The sequence below is a fragment of the Corvus kubaryi genome, unplaced genomic scaffold, assembly GCF_017639235.1.
Source record: "Corvus kubaryi isolate FWS band 111438036 unplaced genomic scaffold, C.kubaryi_AGA036_p1.0 37392, whole genome shotgun sequence".
Taxonomy (NCBI): Eukaryota; Metazoa; Chordata; class Aves; order Passeriformes; family Corvidae; genus Corvus; species Corvus kubaryi.
Window position 1 is genome coordinate 1,741,770 of NW_024581131.1, and position 22,408 is coordinate 1,764,177.

Genomic DNA, 22,408 nt, shown 5'->3' on the forward strand with positions numbered 1-22,408 from the left:
ATAGTTCAATGCAGTGGGAAGTCAGGAGGGAGAATTACGAAGAGCCATGTATCTTCATAATTTTATTTTTATATTGTTTTGACAGAAACTTCTCTCCGTGATGGTTCAGGCACAAAGCTAATTTTTTCCATCTCATTTAGAAGCAAACAAACTTTTCTCAAGCTTGTCTTCCTGTGGCACAGTCCTGATGTGGAGGCGTAGGGGCTGTGTTTATGTTGTGAGGGTGAATCAGGAAGCGACTAGATGGGAACACTCCTGGCTTAGTCTAACCCCCTATTGGTCTTGGCTAAAGTATCAGGAGCAACCTGGAAAGCAATCAGCTGCTACTGCCAGGGACAAATAAGATATTTTGTTCTGCTCCAAAGGGCTGGGATTGTGCTGAACTTTCTCTGTTTAAGTGCTGGATGAGAGATTGATCTCAGTAACTTCGAAAATGTATTTTTTATTGCTAAAATGTGAAAACAGTCCAACTGACTAAACTGCTGCACAGCTGCCCTGCTGTGAAAGAGAGGGTATTTCAAAGTGCATGTTTTTCCCAGGATTGTTCTACTGTAGTTCCAGCTGCTACAAATGCAAGGTGCTCAGTAGATGCTCAAATTGAACAATTTTTACCACTTAACAGCTTGATATAAATTTATATTCCTCAACAGATGACACAATTTTGATGAATTTTCTAGCATCTAAAAAGTGGTACTGCTCTTTTCTCACCAATTAAATTTCAGTGTGCATATGTATGTGTTTGTGGAAGAAACAGGAAGGGTTTTTGGACAGATCTGATGTTCTTTCAATTAGAATTTAGCTCAACATTTGTCTATCTTTTTAAATTTGACACAGAATAGGGATATATATGACATACATTTAATACAGTTGTGATAGTGCAAAAGCACAGAAAATTTGATTTCAGTTTACTCTTCTAGCAAATAATGTGCAGTGGTTTGTGTTTCCAGAAAGAAGCCTAAAACTATGTTTGGAAGACATAAAATGGGCTCCGTGAATTTAAAAAACTTGTTGTCATTCTCTGTTTTTGTTGTTTATTTCTGTCTTTTGTAGGCATTTTTCCAGTGATCCATCCACTTTGAGGATTACAACTTATTTTTTACATATAGGTGTTTTCCTGCTGTCCCCCCAGCATGTCTTAAGGAATGGTTTTGCATCACTGCCCTTTTCATTTTGTATACATGATGCTTTTGACAATGACACTTAAGCTGAGATTTTCTCAGAATTTCTTAGAGAGACAGGTTACAAAGAAAGCCAAAGCTATGTGGGAAGGTTGTCCTCATATTTATATTAGAACCATTGGAATGTCTTGGATTGAAAGGAACCTTAAGCATCATCTGGTTCCAGCCCCCCGAACAGGGACACCTTCCACTACATTGGGTTATTCTAAGCTCTATTCAACCTGGCCTTGAACACTTCCAGGGATGGGGCATCCAACATCTCCTTGGACAATCTGTTTCAGAGCCTCATCACCCTCATAGTAAAGAATTTCTTCCTAATATCTAATATTTAAACCTACTCTCAGTTTGAAGACATTGCCCCTTGTCATGTCACTACATCCTCTTGTAAATAGTCTCTCCCCATCTTTCTTGTAGGCTCTCTCCAGGTACTGGAAGTTCACAATTAGGTTACATAGCTCTGAGTCTTGTATCACCTTTTCTTCCCCTCTTTGGCATTTCATTTGGATCCCCCTCAATGTGTGCTTGCACATGGACATGTGCTTGTGTTGTAAAATGGTGCTTACATGGAGGCCCTGTATGAAGTCACCCTTTGCACTTTGCATATGTCTCTACCTGTTTCATACTCTGAAGAAATGCCTTCTGCAAATATGATCACCTCAGCATTAAATGAATCAGGAAAGAGGAAATGGATATGCTGGAACATGCATAATATTTCACAAATGTGATACAGGAACTGTACCTGCTTCCTGCAGGTATATTAACCTTAGTTTGATTTGAGCCTATAAAGAGCCTCCAATCACTCTTACTCCCAGAGTAAAACAGTGCTGCTCCTCAATTTAGGTCCTTAAATAATCTATAACTAGAAGTGAGTTTAGTTTTATATCTCAAAGAGCATCAGTGGTGAAAACAGCCCATTGCCATCAGAGCTTTGTATACATTGCTGCAGCTCGTTAGGACAAAGGTTTTGACTTCAGTCAGAAAAATGTGGTACAGGCTAGCTTATTTACTACAGTTATGTAAGATAAGATATGCTAGGATTTCAGGCATTCTTTTATGTCAGAAATAGTAAAAATTTTTGCTAATAGGCAGCAGAATGATGCTGATATTGGTCTTGACACTATTCTCCAAGCTTTTTTCTTCTGGGTGTTTTGAAAAACATTCAGAAAGCTCATAATGCTGTCATTGCTAAGCACCTGTGCAAGGGGTAACCATGTGGTTCACTGAGCCACATGTTAAAAAGTGATGAAAGGATATCCTAACCAATGGTAGAGTGACACAGAGATTATCCATCATGACCTAGAGCATTCCTTTGGGAAATTCTTCTTCAGTTTTCAGGAAATATGATGGTTGAAAGTTGAATGTATCTCGTATGCCTGTGGAAGGTGACTATTTCTCAACATCTTAGGTTTGAAAATTAAATAAAAGGGAAATGAAGTTTGTAGGACTGATTATCAAGGTACTGCATTTGTTTTTCCCAAAGCTGAAGTTGCAGAACAAATTAAATGGAGTTCTGAGTACAGCTGGCTGAGAAATGGTTCTTCTGTTTGAATATTTGAGATTGCAATTTTGTTTTACCTCTGCACAAAGATGTTTCTTACCTATTCCACTTAATTATTTGAAACCAGCAAAGGAAGACCTTCCACTGAGAGCTTCTATCCATAAGAACAACCCTCGAAATTGGGGCTTGAGCCCATTAATTATAAATGTCCTAATATTTTTCTGGATAAATACATATATATGTGTTGATAGGCAAACGGTTCCAGCAGGATTTATTGCATGAGGCAAACGTTAGAACAGCAAATATCTAGCAAATGAAATATGAAGTTAAAATATGTTAAAAACACAACTTAGTGATCTGAATGAGGAGATATATAACCAGGTATTCACCCACAGGTATCCACATATGCATATATGTGCACCCTTAATTGTGACTCCAACCTAAGTCTGATACATAAAAACTGATCTGATTGAAAAAAAAAAAAAAAGGGAGAATGGGATGGAGACAGAAGCAATAAAATTGCTCAGAAAACAGCCAGCTACTTCTAGATCTGATGTATTAAATAGCATTTTGGTATTTGGGTTGTAGTCTTTTCCATCTGGTAGTTATTTTTATTATGTGAAGTATCATGACATTTGATTTCAACTGTGTGTGTATGGACACAGACAAGATAATGACTTAATTGGCATGTGCCCTGTCATGGTTTCACTCCTGCTGTCATCAGCCATCATTCCAGGCAGCTGTGAATACAGGAAAATTTAGTTCCAGTAAGGTTATGCTTGGTGCAAAATCCAACAATATATTTAATATATCAAGAGACAAAGGTGATATTTCATGAATAGAGAAAGAGGATAGTCTCATCCCTCTCCAATCCCAGTGGAACCAATGACACTTATATCAATATTGCTCTTCAAAACCTCACTATGAGACTTTGACATGAATAGTGTAATCTGGAATATCTCAAGTCCTCCAAACTTCCAAGTTCAGGTCAGATGTCCGTGGGGTTGTAGTGGTGTAAAAAAAGGTGGGAAGGGAAAAATCGTAAGTACACAACTTTGGCCATCAGTGCACATCTGACAAAATACAGACAGAAGATATTTAATGATGTTTTTACTGGTTCAGTTGTTGGAGGAAGTTAGCAGCATGCAGCATTGATTTCCCTCCACTCTCAGCTTTAAATAGAGAACTGAAGGTAGTTTTAATGTGTGAAATTGTGGTGAACTGCTGTTGTTTTGCTTGTGCCTTCTTTCACACTGTTTTTAATGGCTGTTTTTTTTGATCAGCCTTAAATAAATTCATCGGCATTTCTTTTCTTCTCTCCACTGGAAATGGGCATCTTTGTCTTCAGTACACAGCAATAGTGAGAGGCAGGAAATCAGAGACATTATCTTGTTTGTTCTGGGGAACAGAGGTGCTTATCAGTGCCTTTTGAAGAGCATGTGTATTCAAATTAATAATCCTGTAGTATATTGAAGAGGAACAATGACTCTTTCCCCAGGTAGGAATTGGATAATTGGCTCTTGCCTTCTGATTTCAGGAGGAAGGTTCAGCTGCTTTTCTTTCAGTTGGATAATGTCCAGTCTAAGAATTAATTTAGTGAAATAAAAATTTTGGGGGAGAGGGACACTAGAGAGAGAAACATCATTTCCCTCCAAGTTAGAGATGGCCCAAAGTACACTGTGTTAAGCCTGTAAAATGTTTTAAATGTAGTATTTGGGTTTCAGGACGTTGTTTGAAACCTTCCAGGAACAGGTGTCAGGTGAGAAGTGGAATCCAAATTACACATCTTTTTGCTTGCAATTGATGTGACAAATTAGTGCTGAGATTCCTGCCTGAATTTTTTGTATTAGTGGCAGCTGCAGAAAAGTACATCTTGCATGAGAACTGGAGCTTGAAAAGGTGTTGAGCAGAGGCTTTGCAAATTTTATGAAGTGATGAAAAGCCTTTAATAAAGCTAAATTGATTTATCCTTGCATGCTGAATAACAGTAGAACACAGAAATCACATAGAAAACTGGATCTACTTTATTTGCTTCTCTATACAGTGAAGTTAGTTATCTTATTTTCTGTTTACATGATGGCAGCAGAAGAGGATTTTTAATCAGACAAACACAAAGCTTTTTTCCTTCCTACGAAGACTTTACTCTCATAATATGGCTGAAAAAGGGAAACTAAAAGACAATATTCAGTGAATAAGTAACTTTATTTTGTGTGTGTTTCACACGTGTACTTTTCATTTCTGAGGAAATTTTTTTATTTCACAGTAATTTGTATGAAATAAATTCCTTTAGCTAAAGCTGATGACAATAAAAGACTTAATATGGGGCAATATATCCTTGCTTCCATTTCTGATATATTTTCAAATCCGATTTTCTTGATGTGCTGTGAGGTACCATAAAGGATTATAAGAGGACAAAAACCTAGTTCCACTCATCCTTTAATTGTTTTTTTAATGCAAAATACTGTACTCCCATAAAACATCCATTTATTTATATTTGGTGCCAGAGGCTAATTCATTGAACCTGGGATATATTATTGCAAAACAATGGTGTTCACTACATTTTACGCTCTGTTAGCTGTTTTCCAGGTTCTTTGATGGCCACTAAGAGTTTATTATTGCTAAATAAATAATTAAAAAGGGATAATTGGCTTATTTTTGTGCAATGATACCAGAATGATGTGGGGCTTTTTTTTTTTTTGGGGGGGGGGGGGGAAACATCATTGTTCTGTTTTTAATGTACTGCAGAATGTGGAGCCTGCATACCCTTATGAATCATGGATAACTCATTTGTGCCAGAGATTCACTGACAGTGACCTAAACCCTGCTCCTGCTAAATGAAGAGGAATAAATAGATATTCTGTTTCATTCTACTCACTAAGAAGGGGGAAAAAGAAGCAATCCTTATTCTGTCTTTTCTTTCTGTCATCGTTTGTAATATTCTCTCAGTCTGTGTAAAAGCCATTTGGTTCTATCCTCAGGGGTTTGTAATTCTTTTCACTTGCTCCCTTGTGAAGGTGGAGATTGACACCTGTGCAATGGGGCTCTTGTCAGCCAGATTTGCTCCCTCCCTTGCTCCTCTTTTACACCTGATATTATGAGTTGCTGCGAACAGCGGAGAGGTGAAAAGTCCTTGCTAATGAATTATTTCCCGGGAATGAGCAATCTGTGGGATTCCTAACCCACTCATCTTTACTTTTGCCAGGAAACCAGGCTTTGTTTGTTTCTTCACCTCATTCAGTCTTGCGAAGGACCCTCCTGAACTCTTGTCTATTTCAGGTCTTGGAATCCAATTGCTTTGGATTCTATGTTTTAATGAGAGTGTTCTAGTTCAGGCATTCTTCATACTTCAGCTGTTGCCCATCATTCCAAAGCAACTCTACGGTGGTAAAAATAACCATCCATTTCCTTTTTCCTTTTCCTATTTGGCCCTCAGAACTCTTCTCAGGATTGCTTGGAAAAACTTACTCTTTATTGTGTTATGGTAGCATCTGGAAGCTCCACTCAAGATGAGAACACTGTGTGCAATGCTCAGTGCAAAACCAAGGAAGTGTCACTTCTTAGGCTAAGCAGAGAATTTAGCAGGAGAGAAGGATGGCAGGAGGTAATTAAACTTCTCAGAAGATTAGTAGGAAAGCAAAGAGTGGAGCCCAACCTTTGAAATTTCTGCTTGAATGTATCCACTAGATTGGTCTTCTGCTCTGAGTAACATTGTTGTGGCTGGAGGGCACAAAAGCTTTAAGGAATTCAGAAAATATAAGTCTGGCTGTGTACAGCCTTCCACCACATCTGCATAGATAAGTGAGGCAAAATGAGAAAAATATTGTATTTCTTTTTCTGATATGAAATAGAGCACAAAGCTTACAACCTTAAACAAGAGTTATTCAGAAAACATTGGGGGAAGGGCACGTTGTTAACTGAACCTGCATGATCAGCACAGATCCCTGGAAAAAAGGGATCTGTCTGGGTGCTTCAGTCTGTTGGGTAGTGGTTCTTGCACCCTTCTGGCTATCTTGGAGCAATACTCATTGCTTATACACCTTCCCCATCACATGTGTTGTATTTGCTCTTGAAAAATAAATTCTGTGAAGAGCATCGTTTATGGAATGGAAAGGAATCAAACTTGGAAATAATCCCATTGAGATCTGCTTTGTTTAAACAGATGTACAACTTCCATCATGCCTGGGCAGTGCTTCCTTGCACTCCACAGTGCACCCCCCAAACCCTGGAATTTCAAAGCATTCACTATGCATTCAAATGTCCATTCATGCATTCAAGGAGTGAAAGCCTTTCTTAACTGCAAAGGGTAGGAAAATCTATTGACACTAGTGAAGGAAGTATTTCCCACAATTCCTTCCTAAAACTGTATGGTTTTGAGATTTAATGTTCAGTTTAGGGATGGGTTTGCCATCATTGTTTAAGTCAGCATCTTCAAACATATTTCAGCTTTTTTATTATTTACTCTTCTCTTTCTTGCCAGCATTGGATGACAGTATAAGACTTCATTCTGAACAAACAACTCTGTCTGCATTATTGCTGGAGGAAACAACGCTAAACTGTTTTTTCCCTGCGTTCCAGTCAAAATATCTTTAGCTTCTTTCTGAACCATCTTCCTCTAAGTTTCTGTTCATTTAGCATAGTAAAGATGTGCTGCACATCCATAGTATTGTTTTGCAAACGCAGTCTCTATTTCTATGGTGTTTGTAGTTTGGCCTGTAACAGTAATGCACAATGCAAGGAAAATGCCAGAGTCAAAAGATGAAATGAAGCTGTTTGGTTGCAAGCAAATAATTCTGATAAGTTTATTCCTTTGCTTTAACCTGTCTTATTTCATAAACAGAAGTCTGTTACAGCGGGGATACTGTAACATGCCTATATCAAACCAGGAGTCCCGTGGAAAGGAAATATATATGTGGACAGATTCTCGGTAGATGTTTCAGAGATGTTTATTTCTCCAGCCGCATGGCCGGAGCTCTGCTGAGGAGCTGAGGCAATCCTGGGACCCGAGGGTCCTTCCCCGTGCTGGGAAACACAAACCAACCAGTGGGGAATGAGGCTGACCCAGGGGCAGGGAAACGCCGTGCCTCCTCCCAGGGCTACATGGCAGGGATGAGGAGACCCCAACAGAAGTCTAGAATTTATAACGATCGATACAAAAAAGAGGAAATTCTTAATACACAAAGCACAAAGTTATTGTTAGCGGAGCGAAGTAATTTCAAAGGTAATGGAACCAGTCTCCTTGTAACTAAACAAAGATTTGCTGCAGATCCGTCTGTGTGGATGTGAATGCCCCTACTTAGCACAAAGGGTCCTGTCAAGGGAGGCCGCTCCTTTCCATGCTTTCCCCAGTCTCTTCTTCTCCGCTGTGCTGACAAGTGACTTCCTACAAATGCTATCTCCAGTGCCTGAGCAGCATGAAGGCAGTCAAGAAAAGGGCTTTGTATATGTACTGTTGGATCTTTCCCTCCGCTGCCAATGCAGGTGGTGTCAGAGCCTCCTGTCTGGCTTCCAGGTCTGCAATTTCCTTCTTCACGCGCAAATGTAGCAGCCAAAGGCTCGCCTCCTGCTCCTTCAGCCTCTGAAGGATTTCTTCTCTTCTTCCCTTCTCACGAACAATTCCCTTCTCTTCAGAGGACAAGAGCAGCTGGTCGATGTCAACAGCTGCCATCAGCAAAAGGAGCACCCAGAACAGTCCCACAACCATGGCAGATCCTTCCTTGAAAAAGAAAGAAAGGTGCAATGACCCAAGATTCAGATTCTCAAGAAGAAAAAGAAGCTTCACACTGGCATAAAACCTTTCTCATCCTTTCCAGCCCTGAAAAAAAGCTGGAAGCCAGAGGTGCTCCTCAGTCCATGTCTGGTGCTGCAAGTTCCAAACTCAGCTGCCCAAAGAGGCTCCATCAGCATGTAGTGATGCGGAAGGTGAGGAAGGTGTGAGACACCGAGACGCAAAACAGAAGTGGCCATGTTTGAGGAGAAAGAAGTCCAGAATTTTAGATGGAAGAGGAAACAAAGTCCTCCAAGCAGGAGGAGGAGAGAAGGGGCCCGACAAGCTGGCGGCAGGCAGATGGGGGAGACATTCCCCAGCTGTCTTGCTCGGCCTCAGGGTGGTTCAGAGCAGGTTGGGTACAGCAGGACCTTCTGCTGGAAGGCAGGGAACGATGAAGTGCTGTGAAGGAACTGTTGCTACGGAACTCACACACTCTCACTTGTTCACAGGAGTTTTAAATCTTAAAAGTGAGAGTTTGTCAGGGTCTCCCTCTACTACTAAATGCCTAGGGATGTTGGAGAGACCTTGACTGAACCTGAGGGGCTGGTGGAAGGTCACTTACCACCAGCAGGTGCCTCTCAGCAGTAATGGTGGCTGCACCTCCCTCTGACACCTACGGTCTGTTGTTGCCTTGGAGACAGACCTGGGGTCGTTGGGTGCCAGGGTCAGGAAGTCCTAGACCCTGGAATCCTGGGAAACCACAGATTCTGATGCTGAACTTTTTACCTGGAGATGATGCTAAGCCATCAGGTTCCTGAGAACGTTCTCCATTAATTGTATTGGTATTTTCAGTGAATATCTTGTCTCTTCTCGATTCCAATGTAGGAATATGTTGTTCTTAAAATTCTTTATCCTTGATTGTTTCTCTTGGGGAAATATACTGTAAGCATCATCAGAAGAATCATGAGTGGCGCATACCCAAGCCTCGTCCAAAGTCCACTGAAGCCAGAGGGGGAACTTACTTTCAATTTTAAGGAGTATTGAAACTACACTTCTTTATCCCACTTAAAACTGGTGATTCACATTTGCTGCTTATGTTACAATCCTCAGGTATCCATGATTATCACCCAAAATCCTATGATATACTACATCGCTGTCCCACAGAAATATGCTTCATAGCAAGGTGGCTCAGAATTCCCATTTTCAGCTGAAAAATACTGGACTACTTTGTGAAAATATTTTTGCCTCAAGCGTTTTATGATAAAGCACACTGTCATCATGAGCAAAGCATGATGGAAAAAGTGATAGTATAGCCTGAGTCTCTGTTTCTAGATGTGGCCTGAAATGCAGATATGGTGTGAGTCTGGCTTTTCCTGTTGGTTGTAATTATTGAACCTGCTTTATTTGTGTTTAAACCTTCATTTAGACTGGCTTTCTTAGGTTCAACACCTGCACAAACGAAAATGAAATGCAGCCAGGAACACTAACCACCTAGTTTTGACTTTGTCTAGTAAATGGAAAGAGAAAGACGTGTCTGAGATAGAAGCAAAACATAACTTAATATAGAAAAGGCAGGAAAAATTCTCTACTTAGGCTGCTGAACTTACTAAAAAATTTTTGTAGTGACTCGAGGTGTAAAATAACAAAATATAATGTTTGTACCTAGGAAGTGAGAAAGGGTGGAATAAGATTTAATTGGAAAGGAAAAGGAAGACCTAGTAGAGTAGTTAAAGGTTTGGAATAAAGCAGGAAATGGGATGACAATAAATGAACGTACCAAAGATGCATAATAATGAATAATCAATCATTCTCTAGGGCAAACAAAATTACCCCTTATCATTTTCCCTCTGAACAAAGGAAATTCAGTGGGTTATATACATGGTATTTACTATAAAATACAGAAAACTAGTTATTAGACAAAGGGGTAGTGACAAAAGGTACTTTTGAAAGTAGAGATTTAGAAGTGGACTTTATTGAATTATTGAAGAAAAGGGGTGAGTAATTGAAATCTCAAGGTTATGCATTTGGGGGTTGGGAACTAGAAAGTCTGCAACAACCTGTAGTTCATTCTATGGAAAAAAAACAATAGGAGGATGACCTACATATGCTGGTTGATTGAGATGACTGTGAGTGCCTTTTCCAGTAAGATGTGGTGATGAAAGCAGAAACTCAGTCCTAGACTGTATGAAATGAGAATTCTGGTGGAGATAAGGGTGTACTAACATCACTGAAACTTACTGTTAGACTTTGTTTTGTATCAAGCAGGATATCAAGTCTTTCAGTAAAAAATTAATTTAACAAGAACTACAAATCTATTCGAAGCAGGGGTCTGGAAAGACATGATTTCATAGAAGGAATCTGAAGAATTTTGCTTGTCAAGTCTTGCAAATTAGAAGCTGAGAACATGTGTTTGCTTTCTAGAAATGCATTCAAAGATAAAATCTTGTTCAAAAGGAAAGATTAAACCAAAAGGGAACAGACTGGCTTTTAAGAAACTTAGATTAAAAATAAAAAACTTCCAACCAAACTTCCACTGTGATTCTAGAATAGCCATTTAATATAATATATTTGAGCCCTCTAAATTATTTTTGGAGTGATTTTTAAGCCATTTATGAACAAATTATCAGAAGTGTAGGTTTGATGGCATAAGATTTCCTTTTCCATTTTCTGACTTCTATAGAAATATATAAACCTATGCACAAATATTCAATTTGTTTGAAACTGCTTACTTATTTGATTGAGACCACCTAAGATGTTTTTGCCAACTCATTCCAGTATTTGTGACACTGTGTTGCTACTTTTCATCTTTTTAAATTTTTCTGTTGAAAGGTTAATATTCTGATGGGAATCTTAGAAAAGTCAATATCAGACAGTCATTTCCTCACCCCTTTTTTGACAGTTTTAGCTGGAGCTGATGTGTAATACATGTGAACAAGGGTCTCCAAATTTCTCTAGTCTCCTGAGTGATACTGATCTCATAGCTCCCTGTAAAATGCTTGTTGCTCCCTTCATTAAGTAATCCAGGCTTTACTTAATCAGTAGGGTTAGGACCTTAAATGAGTAAATAGTAGAAGGTGAAAGGCTAATGCTGCTGCTCATAATGCATGTCATAACTCCTTTGAATAAGGCACAGAGAGCTGCACTGTTTGTTATTAAACTACAAATTAAGGCAGATTTGGAGGAAGGAAAAAACAATGTTCAACGAGGCACTGGTGCTATTTTCATGGACTCTCATGCTAGTCTCCAAATTAGTCATTGCTTGTGATTGTATTTGAGCACTTTCACTATCCACGGCCCCAGATTATGTCCAATGTTGTTTTTTTCCTTCTCACTTTCATTTCTGGTTCTCCTTCCCTGCCAGGTGTCTCTCTTCTGCAGCATATTTTTCTTATGAGGCCATGAGAAATATTCTCCCCTACAATTACAAGTGTAGCCTGAGCACTGGGAAGCAGTGAACCAGGATGAGCTCTCTTGAGCATGTTCTCTCCTGCTGCTGGCCTTGTTGACTTTTCTCCTTCACAATGCAGGAAACATGCCCTGTTATTTATGGGAGGGAGAACTATATGTGTACTTGGGAATCTGCAATTTAAATGTGTGCTGATGGCGACATGCCTTCATGTTTATCAACATGCTTCAGTCACCATGTCAGATTTTAAACTCCTGGAAGAATCTGTATGGATGTTCTGAGCAGATCTGTCATGCAATGTTCCATGGGTGCTGTTCCTCTTACATTGGGCTAAATGAAGCCAAAAGTCATGGATTCTGCCATTGTGTAAAACACTAAGGTCTCTCAGCTCTACTATCTCATCTCTCAGGAAAACTATAAATGTTGCACATTTTTGCAAGACCCAGGCTGTCATTTGCAAAGAGATTGAGTCATGGGATCTTTCATCTTCAGCACTACTTTTGTCTGTTCACTGGAGAATAGTTTGTTACCAATCATCAGGTAACATGCTGAGCAGAAGAACCAATATCCTTCACAAAACTTGGTCAGCAGATTATTTTTTGCCCCATCCCTTATGTCCAAATTTAAGAGCGGCTAAAATTGCCTGTTTCTAAATTTTCAACTCCTTAAATTAGGTCAAAGCTCATTAAATCTGATTTGAGTCCATAATAGTTTGTTAAATCTAAACATGCTGATACCACAGGGTTCAATAAGCTCAGTGGTTTTGAAAACTTTCCTTGTTTTACTATCTTATAGCAACAATGCAGTAATATTAATTGTTAGCATGAATTAACGATACTATACAAATATAAAACCTACATATTTTGGTTGGTAAGCGCTGTGACAATATTAGCCTAGTCTTTGTCCAGCTTTGTCTGAAAAGAGGCCAATTAACAGCCTTATACTGTCATTAACTTGCTGATAGTGGGGTTTTTTAGCATTTTCCTCCTTTCTTTCAGGAAATTATATTCTTTTACTGAGGTCTTAATTTCTGGGAACTCAGAGGCCTGTGTGTTTGTCAAGACAGCTACTGTTTTAGCAATGTAATGTGCTAGGCAGGAAGTAAAACTCCTCAAAGCCAGCTTGAACTGTGCTTCAGTATCCCTCCAGCTGATGGAGGCTGGAGACGACTATACCCATGTAAAGAAAATTAGTATGTGATAAGTTTGTCCTAGACTTTCCATAAACTAATCAGCAAGCTGAGTTAGTCTGTGATTTTACAGAGTGACTTCCTTATGTTCTGTAGTGTCCCAGCAATTCTGGGCTGGTATAATATTTCCAGACATTTTTAGAGGGACAACTCACAATGAGGATTTCTCAGAAAAACATAAAGATCTGAGGAGAACACTGGTGCAGCATTTACACTAAATTATTTATATGGCCCTTTAAAGAGGCCTGATGAAACAGCTGTAAGTTCACACATCATACTGCTATATATTACAAGTGATTACTCTGTTTTTACTTTCCTTACAGACTTTTCTACACTGGTGATTTTTGAGTAATTCTGGTTTTGTTGCCAATATTTATATATTCTGCCCGTTGGCACTCTGCTTCCTGAGGCTAGTGGTCATATCTCTTTTATTTCTTTGCGGTTTAAACCCACTCCTAAAGTAAAGAGAAATTTTGAAACGTCCAAGGGTAATCACTACTGGCTAACAAAGTTCTGCCTTCCACTTCAGGACAGCTGGCTGAATGCAGTGCGCCTTTCCTTAAGTTGTTTTGTTTTGAGAAATATTTGTGCTGTAGTTTGCATGATCTGTTACTGACTTAATTTGGGGAAGTTGTTAGACTTTGGTAACTGTAACAATTGAGTAATCACTGAGGCAAGCTAAAATACCATCCTAATATAGCCTGTTAACTTTTCAAAAACCTAGGAGCTAGCTTTTTATCCATGTGTTCTAAAGGTGTAAGTAATTCATGCTAAAGTCACCTTTTGTCACAGAGAAATTGGATTGCTAGTGTTCCACTGGGAAAGGAGTAAGTAAAATTAAGGGGGAAAAAGAACACCCTGCAAACCATTTGGCTGTACTTTTATCTTGCCACATCAAGTACAAAACCTAAATATTTGTAAGATTCTATTACCTTAGGAATGATCTACACAGCAAGTGCAATCACTTAAAAAACAGGAATCTGATTCTTATCTACTTTAAAGCTACTCTGTACGTTTTAAGCTATCTCTCCCGCTAGCTCTACAAAATTTTGCCAAAATCAGTGCAAATACAATATCATGTATCTAGAGGGCTCTTTTATGTGATTAATGTCATGTAAAGCAATTGAAGATAAATGAGCACTGTCTCTATGGCTCTTCACTCTCTTCTTCCACTGAGAGTTGAGTTCTGCTGGCCATTGTATTGATGTGGAAATTGGCCCTGGGTATATTGCATATCCATGAATAATTTTGAAAAGATGAATTAGAAAAGAATTAGAGATTATTTATGTTCAAAGAGGGGGCTAAATTCATTCAGTAAGTTGTTTGTTGCCAATTAATTACCTACCACTAATTAGAATAATAAATTTGAACACTGTTGTAAGATTTGGCATTGACTTTTACCATAGGCTTATCTGGAAGCGGTACTAAATGCTCTCATTAGTATTGGTAATAAATCTGTCGTATTAGCTGAAAATGGATAAAAAGGCTAAGAAGCCTTGAAAACATAATTTGACTGAGCAGAAGCCTTTACACTTTATAAATATGACCACTGGAATTACTCACGTGAATTGATCAGCTCAGACTTCGCACAATGTTATAAAACATGAAACTTTTGCACTTTAGTGAAACTCAGTGCTAAATTGGAGGTATAACTCTTTTTCATGATAACATTTGCAATTTAAAACAGGAGTGTATGGGCTGCCAGTAAAATGGTGGTAAAGAGCTTCAAGCTGGAAATTTTAGACAAATGATCTAGTTATTAACTCTTGACTTTTGTATTCATGTAACTCCAACAAGAGAGAGATCAATCCTTTTGTTATCAATCCATCTTGTCTGTCCTAAAAATCATGACTTTAGTCAACAAACTACTTGAGAAGATAGAAAATAGCAAAAAAAAATTTAAAAAAAGGAAAGAAAAGAGAAATGCTGGTAACAGAACTTTGAATATCATGTGTCTCTTCTTAGATATTTAAAATAGGAGTATTTTTTTAATGTCTTTACCCAGGATGAAATTTGCCTGCAATATGCTATGTAGTGCAGAAACATCTATATGAAACAAGGTCCAAACATCTTTTGAAGTAACACACTTCTAACAGGCTGTTGCTCTAAGCTGGCCTCAGCCAGTGCTACAAGAGGATTTTTTCAAAATTACACAATTTTTAAAAGGCTGTTTTTTTGGCAAGCACACTAGAATTCAGAGTATTCAAATTACTTGTTAGTCAAGTTCAGTTGAGTGCTCTTGAAAACTGTGTCAAATACTTTACAACCTCAATTAAAACAGAATGACTTTTAAGAAATATTGGAGACTTTCTCTTGAATTTTCTTCTTGCACTGAATTATTTTTACAACTGTTTTTACATTAAATGCTGCTTTTATAGTGTTGAGTCTACATAAATTGCTTTTCTGTCAATATGCCACGGCGCACTAAATTCAGTAATTTTAACTCGTGGGGAACCACTATCCATCTATGTATCTATGCATCTTCCTTTCAAGAAGGAAATCCGAAAGGCACAGGAGCAGGCTGTGGCCATGTGCCAAAAGATGGGGAAGAAGACTGACCTGGCTGAACAGAGAGCCTTGGCTGGAATTCAGGAAAAAAAGGCAAGTTTATCACTTTTGGGAGAAAGGGAGAGCTACTCGTGGGAGCTACAAGGATGCCATGGGATTATGCAGGAGAAAATTAGAAGGCCTAAAGCCCAACCAGAACTAATCCGGTTACTGCAGTAAGAAAAAACAACAAAAATGTTTCTATAAATATATTGGCAACACAAGGGGGGCTAAGGAGAAACTCCTCCTTTATTGGATGTGGGGGGAAAACATGGTGACATAGGCTGAGAAAAAGGCTCAGGTACCCAATGCCTTTTTGCCTCAGTCTTTAACAGTAAGACCAGCTGTTCTTCATCTTCTCAGCCCCCTGAGCTGGAAGACAGGGGCAGGGAATAGAATGAAACCTACATATTCCAAGGGGAAATAATCACAAAAGTCTATGGGATGGACGGAATCCACCCAAGAATACTGAGGCTCCTGTAGAAGTGCTCACTGGGCCACTTTCCATCATTTACCAGCACATTTGGCTACATGGAGAGGTCCCAGGTGACTGCTTTTTAGCCAGTGTGACACCTGTCTTCCAGAAGAGCAGGAAGGGGCATCCGGGGAGCTCCAGGCCTGTCAGCCTGACCTCAGTGCTAGCGAAGGTCATGGAGCAGGTCATCCTGGGTGCCATCATGCAGCATATCCTGGACAACCAGGGGATCAGACATATGGGTTCAGGAAAGGCAGGTCCTGCTTGACCAATCTGATCTCCTCTGACAAGGTGACCCACTTAGTGGATCAGGGAAAGGCTGTAGATGTTTTCTGTCTGCCTGGACTTCAGTAAAGACCTTGACACATTTCCCACAGCATTCCACTGGAGAAGCTGGCTGCTCATGACTTGGATGAACGTTGTGTCAGGCAGGACCAGGGCAGGGATTGTCCCCCTGTACTGGGCACTGGTGAGGCCACACCTCGAGTGCTGTGTCCAGTTCTGGATCCCTCCCTGCAAGAAAGACATTGAGGGGCTGGAGTGAGCCCAGAGAAGGGAAACGGAGCTGGGGAAGGGTCTGGAGCACAAGTCCTGTGAGGAGTGGCTGAGGGATCTGGGGGTGTTTAGCCTGGAGAAAAGGAGGCTGAGGAGGAACATATCTCTTTTTATTACCTCCTGAAAGAAGAATGGAGCAAGGTGAGAGTTGACCTATTCTCCCAAGTAACCAGTGATAGGACAAGAGGAAATAGTCCCAAATTGCTCCGGGGAGGTTTAGATTCAAAATTATGGATCATTTCTTCACTGAAAATGTTGTCAAGCACTGGAATGGACTCTCCAGGGAAGTGTTTGAATCCCCATCCCTGGAGGTATTTAGAAGCTGTGTAGAAGTGACACTTAAGGATATGGTTAAGTGATGGACCTGGCAGTGCTGGGTTAATAGCTGGAACTGATGGTGTTAGAAGTCTTTTCCAACCTAAATGATTCTCTGATTCTATAAACATCAGGGTCTCAGCCAGGTAACCAGATACTTTTGCTAAATTAGAGAGAACTGTGGAAAATCACACCAGTAAGGTCTCTTATGCTTGAACAAATCTTGTTTAATGTATTTAATGACCTGAAAAATAGTTATAAAAGCAGGAAAATACAAGACTGTAAAATTCTAGAAGAATTTATATGTTACTGAACATAAATTAGTGCATGTGAGGAGGGAAAGGGAGCACAATTTCTTTCATCATAGGTATAGTGAACTCTACATTATGTATTATCACTCATGGAAAAGATTCCAAAATCAAGATAAGTATATTTTCAGAAAGGTAGAAATGAAACAGCCCTCTGGAAAACACTTTAGTAAAAAACAATTTAAGAATTGTTGCCAAGTAGGGACTGCGTAGAAAATGTGTTTCAAATATAAAAATTTACCTGAGTCTTGTATACTGTGTCCTGTTTCTCCCATCACATCTTGGGACACAGGGAAACTCGAAAAAGCTTTTTGAAAAGGTGGGGAGAGTAAGTGAATGACCAGAGGGTTGGAATAATGTCCGTAAGGGGACAGACTAGATAGACTGAGTTTCTACACCATAGAAATAAAATAACTTAGAGAAGATGGGGTAGAGCAAATAAAATAATGAATTGCATGAAGAGGGCAAATACAGAACTTTCATCTCATTTACAGCATCTCAGAATATAGCAACTAAAGTGTTTGTGTTCATATCTCCAAGCAGCAAGTTTAAAACAAACAATAAGAAACACTTTTTCATACAAAAAATAAACAATGTGAGACACTGCCACTAGATGTTGCAAAGGCCAAGAGTTTAACTGAGTTCAAAAAGGGATTAATGGCTACTTTTGTTTCATGAATTGTAAAAACATCCTGCTCAGACACGACTTCTGGCTGAGGAAGTTCCTAAACCACTAATTGCCAGAAGATGGGAAGGAGGGATTGTTCAGCTCTTGCCACGTTTCTTATAATCTTTCCTTATGCATCTCCTAATGGGCATGTTGGGACCAGGATAATGGGCTAAACAGAGTTTGTTTGTTTTTTTGTCTGAACCATTATGGTTCTTTTTATTTTGTAGGCGTAGATTTTTATTTTTTTTTTCAGTAATGGGAAGACAAAATGGAAATTTCCAACTTGATTTTGAGTTCAGTAAATGCTATCTGGAATATGACTCCTAATAACTAATTAGGGATGATCACATTCTTTTGCTTTCCTTATTTTAATATGAGTCTACAAATTAATCTGCAGAATGCTTACAAAGATTTTCTCTAAATACAGTGAGATTTGGATGAAGGTGAATCATTTATGTATTTCACAAATGTATTTCATCATTATCACTCGATAATGATGTATGTCTAATTTAAAGGACAATGTGTCAGAGAAGCTGACACAGTAAGCAGGGGGAGTTTTCTGTGGTCCTCTGGAAAGAGATGAATGGTATTATTTTTGGCTCTTGTTGTTAGTTAAGGAATACTAAGTTTCAGTAAAAGAATATCCTACATTCTGCAGTTGTACTTCTGGCAATTAGTAGGAACAGAAGCAAACAAGGAGATTTTCTTTAACATCTGTGCTTTTTTTTTTTGTACAACTCATTATTTTTTTTTCTCTTTAGAGTGAAGAATGACTTTTGGGACTAGAGGAAATAAGAATTTTTTGTTGGTTTTTTTTCCTCACTAACTTTCTATTCTAGTTTTTTTATCTATGTGAATTTATAATGTAGAAGTTTATTTCTACTTACTAAACAGAGATTTAATCAATTTTCACAGTGCACTTTGGAAACGAAAGATATATTACTCTGTGTCAAATGAGTTTATCCTGTTCTGCATGCAAACTATGCACATCGTCATAAATCATGGTCTCAAACTTCTAAAGTTGTTGTTTTTGTTTATTAGGAAACTTTGCTTCAGATCCAAAAAGGCAATAAGGAGACTACACATAGCAAGAAGAAAGTGGGCCTCAATCGATCGTGAAATGCAATTACACAATATTCAAAACTGAGTGAAATAAAGACCTTAAATAACAGTAGCCTGTAAAGTTTGGAATTAAAAGTAGTTTCATCATATATTGTGAAAAGGGAGATTGGATCAATGAAACTGATCTCTTGTATCTTGTTTGCTGTCAATTTACATGAAATGATGCTTGAGGTGAGCCTCCTTTTCCTGTATATGTAAATACATTTTGTTTATTTATGGAATATTACTGGAGTGGTCTGGCAGGAGATTTCTCAAGTTCAGCTGGTGCTCACTGTATAAATGGAAGCACAAGAATTGAAAAAGGCTTCCACCTGGTCCTCCTTAGCTTAGCTAATGTGATTGCAGATTTTGTTCTAGCAGTAAGGCTTTATATAACAGCATGGAACGTGACTGGTGTGTTGCTGAGTTGCAATAAATCAGTATCTGAATTAAAGGAACGAGGACTATGATACAAACTTTCTTTTTGTCTGTTCTGGTATAGCATCATAAAAATCTGCTCATGCTCATGTATCCAGGGAGTAGGCAACAATCCACTACACTGTCAGACTAGCTCTAGGATACCAGTGGAAGTTTGAAAAAAATAGCTAAATCCATTTTTTAAAATAGTTAAATCCAGTCTTGCCTTCACTTGATCTAATTTCTTCTTTACCTTGCATCTTCAATTCTTTGGAAACTTTTAGCATGGTTAGGGTGAGGACTAAGGTATTTTTGTTAGGACCTGGGCACCTTATAAGAAAAGAAATTTAGGCATCTTCATCTCAAGACTTTGAAATTTGTGATCCCTCAAAAAATGAGCTCAGAATCAGTGCAACTTCTGCCTCAGGTACCACATTTTACTGGCTGGAGGGTGCAAGGGCACGAAATGTAGGCACATTGCCCTTGTGTCAGGGTACACTTGTCAAGGAGCTTGTCAGCCTTGCTCATTCACATCATGTTTTTTGTAGTGTAAAAAATATGCTTTGGAAATCAGTGTGCAAATTGTACAGAGAGCAATGAGAAATGAGGGGGAAGGTAAAGGTCTGGTTTGGAAGTAGAATTCAGCTCTAGTTTCAGGGATTATGACACGGAACAAATAGATGTTGCTGGCAGTATTGTTCACTGTCTTTGGCTGTGTAAGTTTGGAAGGGCTCTGGAGAGATACTGCAAAATAAAATCTTATGTTAAGTCCTTAATAGGCCAAATGTCTAGAAAAACCCAACAGTCCCATAAACAACAAGAAAACACATTCATAGCTTTGCTCCTACTCCACATTAAACTCTGAATGCACAAGAAACATTTTTCCCAAAAAAACGAAATTTAAACTTCTGTTTACTTCTCTAATATCCACTGATTTTTTAGATATAATTTTATAGCCAGGTGTGTGGTGTAAAAGTGATTAGAAATCTAGAACCTGTTTTTAGAATAAAGAGCTAAACATTTCACTGTGTTACTGCAAGCAAATTATTTGTTCAATTATTTCCTTTGGTCAATCAATTGCAACCTCGTAGTGGGTGCAGCTCTATGGTGTTGCTGGTGGTTATTCTAAGGGTTTTTTTGCTTTACCTCATTCTTCCCTCTCCTTCTCTGCCTTCCAGCATGCACTTAATCCAGGTGGACTCTGTTCAGCGATGGATGGAGGACCTGAAGTTGATGACAGACTGTGAATGTATGTGCATTCTCCAGTCCAAGCCCATCAGCATTGAGAAGGATGAACCAAATGAACTCATCCTTTCCTCACAGTACAGCACCTGTGATAACTTGCAGCTTCTGCTAAAGAGGGCTTGGATCATAAGCACAGAATTGACCAGGATTGCTCAGAAGCTGGACAAGAACAGATGGCAGAGGGTCCACAGCATGACAGTGAGGGTCAACTGCCACGTGCGTTCCATGATAAACGAGTACAACACCTTCACCAGGAGTTCTTCAGAAGAAATGCACCAGGTGAGAAGATGCCTTGATGGCATGTTTCTCCTGCTTTTGGAATTTTTATTTTATTGTAATTATTAAAACTTGCTTTAAACAATCTGTAAGAAATCCTTACGTACTGATACTGGTCCCTTGTTTAAGGCTTTCCTATCCTGTTCCAGCAATGGAAAGATTCTTGACTTTGGATCCTATTTTATCATGGGCTTGATTCTGAATATTAATAGTGTTGTCAAATTGCATTTAAAAAACCATTTTGCTTTTGAAGACTACAGGACTAAAGTATTTTGACAACCAACCTGTGAGTTCCTTTGCATTTACAATGTAGAAAGTACTACTTTTTTATTGACCTCATTTTTATCTCTACCGGTTTTATACAGAAAAGTAGATTAAAGGGTGTTCTTATGAAATATTATCTTTTGGGAGGGTTTTCAATTAACAAACAAGCATTACTTATTTTTGTAAGGCAACTGTGTGTATGGACATAACTTTAAAACCACTTTCTCTTTCTCTCTCTGCAGCTTGAAAAACTTTTAGTAGACAAGTGTTCAGAATTTACAGCATTCACAGAAAGGTAACTTAAATTTTGCAGTTGCAATATTAATTTTGCTGTTTTATTATGTTGTAGAACTTCCAATGAGAAGCACAAATCCATGAGCACCCTCAACTGTTTGAGCTAGGCCCCTGGAACTCTGCAGTGTTCCTAATGTTAATCTCTTGTGGGTGAAGTGAGTTGCTTTTACCTAAACTTCATCCTAATGAAAGATGGGATCTGCTGCTGCACAAAGAGCTTGACAAAGATGCAAAGCTGCATGCAAGTGTATTTTTTAGGACTTTTAGGCATCAAGAGAGAAAATCTGGCTCTACTGATATCAGTGACAAAGTTCCCTTTTAGTTCTGTGGAGTCAAGATTTCAGGTGGTGTGAAAACTTGGGTTGTGAGACTGTCGTATTACGTGTTCCTGTATGAATAGATCCACGTATTGTAAATCAAACCACAGTAAATAAACATCCCTTTAAACTGTAGTTGTAGGTTTACTCATCTCCCTTCACTCTGGAATGCTGTGACTGGAAAATAAAAATCTCTGTAATTCTTCTCATGATAGTTACACTTTCTAACATAAGTTACCCATTTCCCCCAGCACAGTTCAATCACCCTTTTTAAATTAATTTAAACACTGTGCAAGTCATTCTGTTTTGGGGATATCATCAGGGAAAAAGACACCATCTGATTATCAGGAAATAACATTTTTTTGGTGCACTATTGCTTTTTGCCAAACCTGCACAGCTCAGACTTTAGTTTTATATTCTACTAGGAGACATGGTGCTTAAATAATGAGATCCAATCTCAAAGTACCTGCCCCAAATCAGCCCTCTCCCTTGTCTTTTTGACAAAAAATTGATATACGTGGCTGACAGGCAGGTAAAGCTGAAAAGGTGACCTGTGTGCAGCTAGAGAGGCTGATCACCCAAACTATATCTTCCATTACAGTGGCCTGCCTGGGTGGAATATGTTTTGAAAACTCAAATGAATGCC

The 22,408-nt window shown here is 38.8% G+C and overlaps 1 protein-coding gene across 2 annotated transcripts in view; it reads left to right on the forward strand.

The window, feature by feature from the left end:
- The window catches only part of INSC (INSC spindle orientation adaptor protein), a 132,528-nt gene that overhangs the window by 51,309 nt on the left and 58,811 nt on the right, over window positions 1–22,408 (forward strand). For both annotated transcript variants that reach the window (XM_042038690.1, XM_042038691.1), the window contains 2 exons: window positions 20,545–20,890; window positions 21,394–21,446. In XM_042038690.1, coding sequence (XP_041894624.1) covers window positions 20,545–20,890; window positions 21,394–21,446 — 399 coding nt within the window. The remainder of the gene's footprint in view (window positions 1–20,544; window positions 20,891–21,393; window positions 21,447–22,408) is intronic.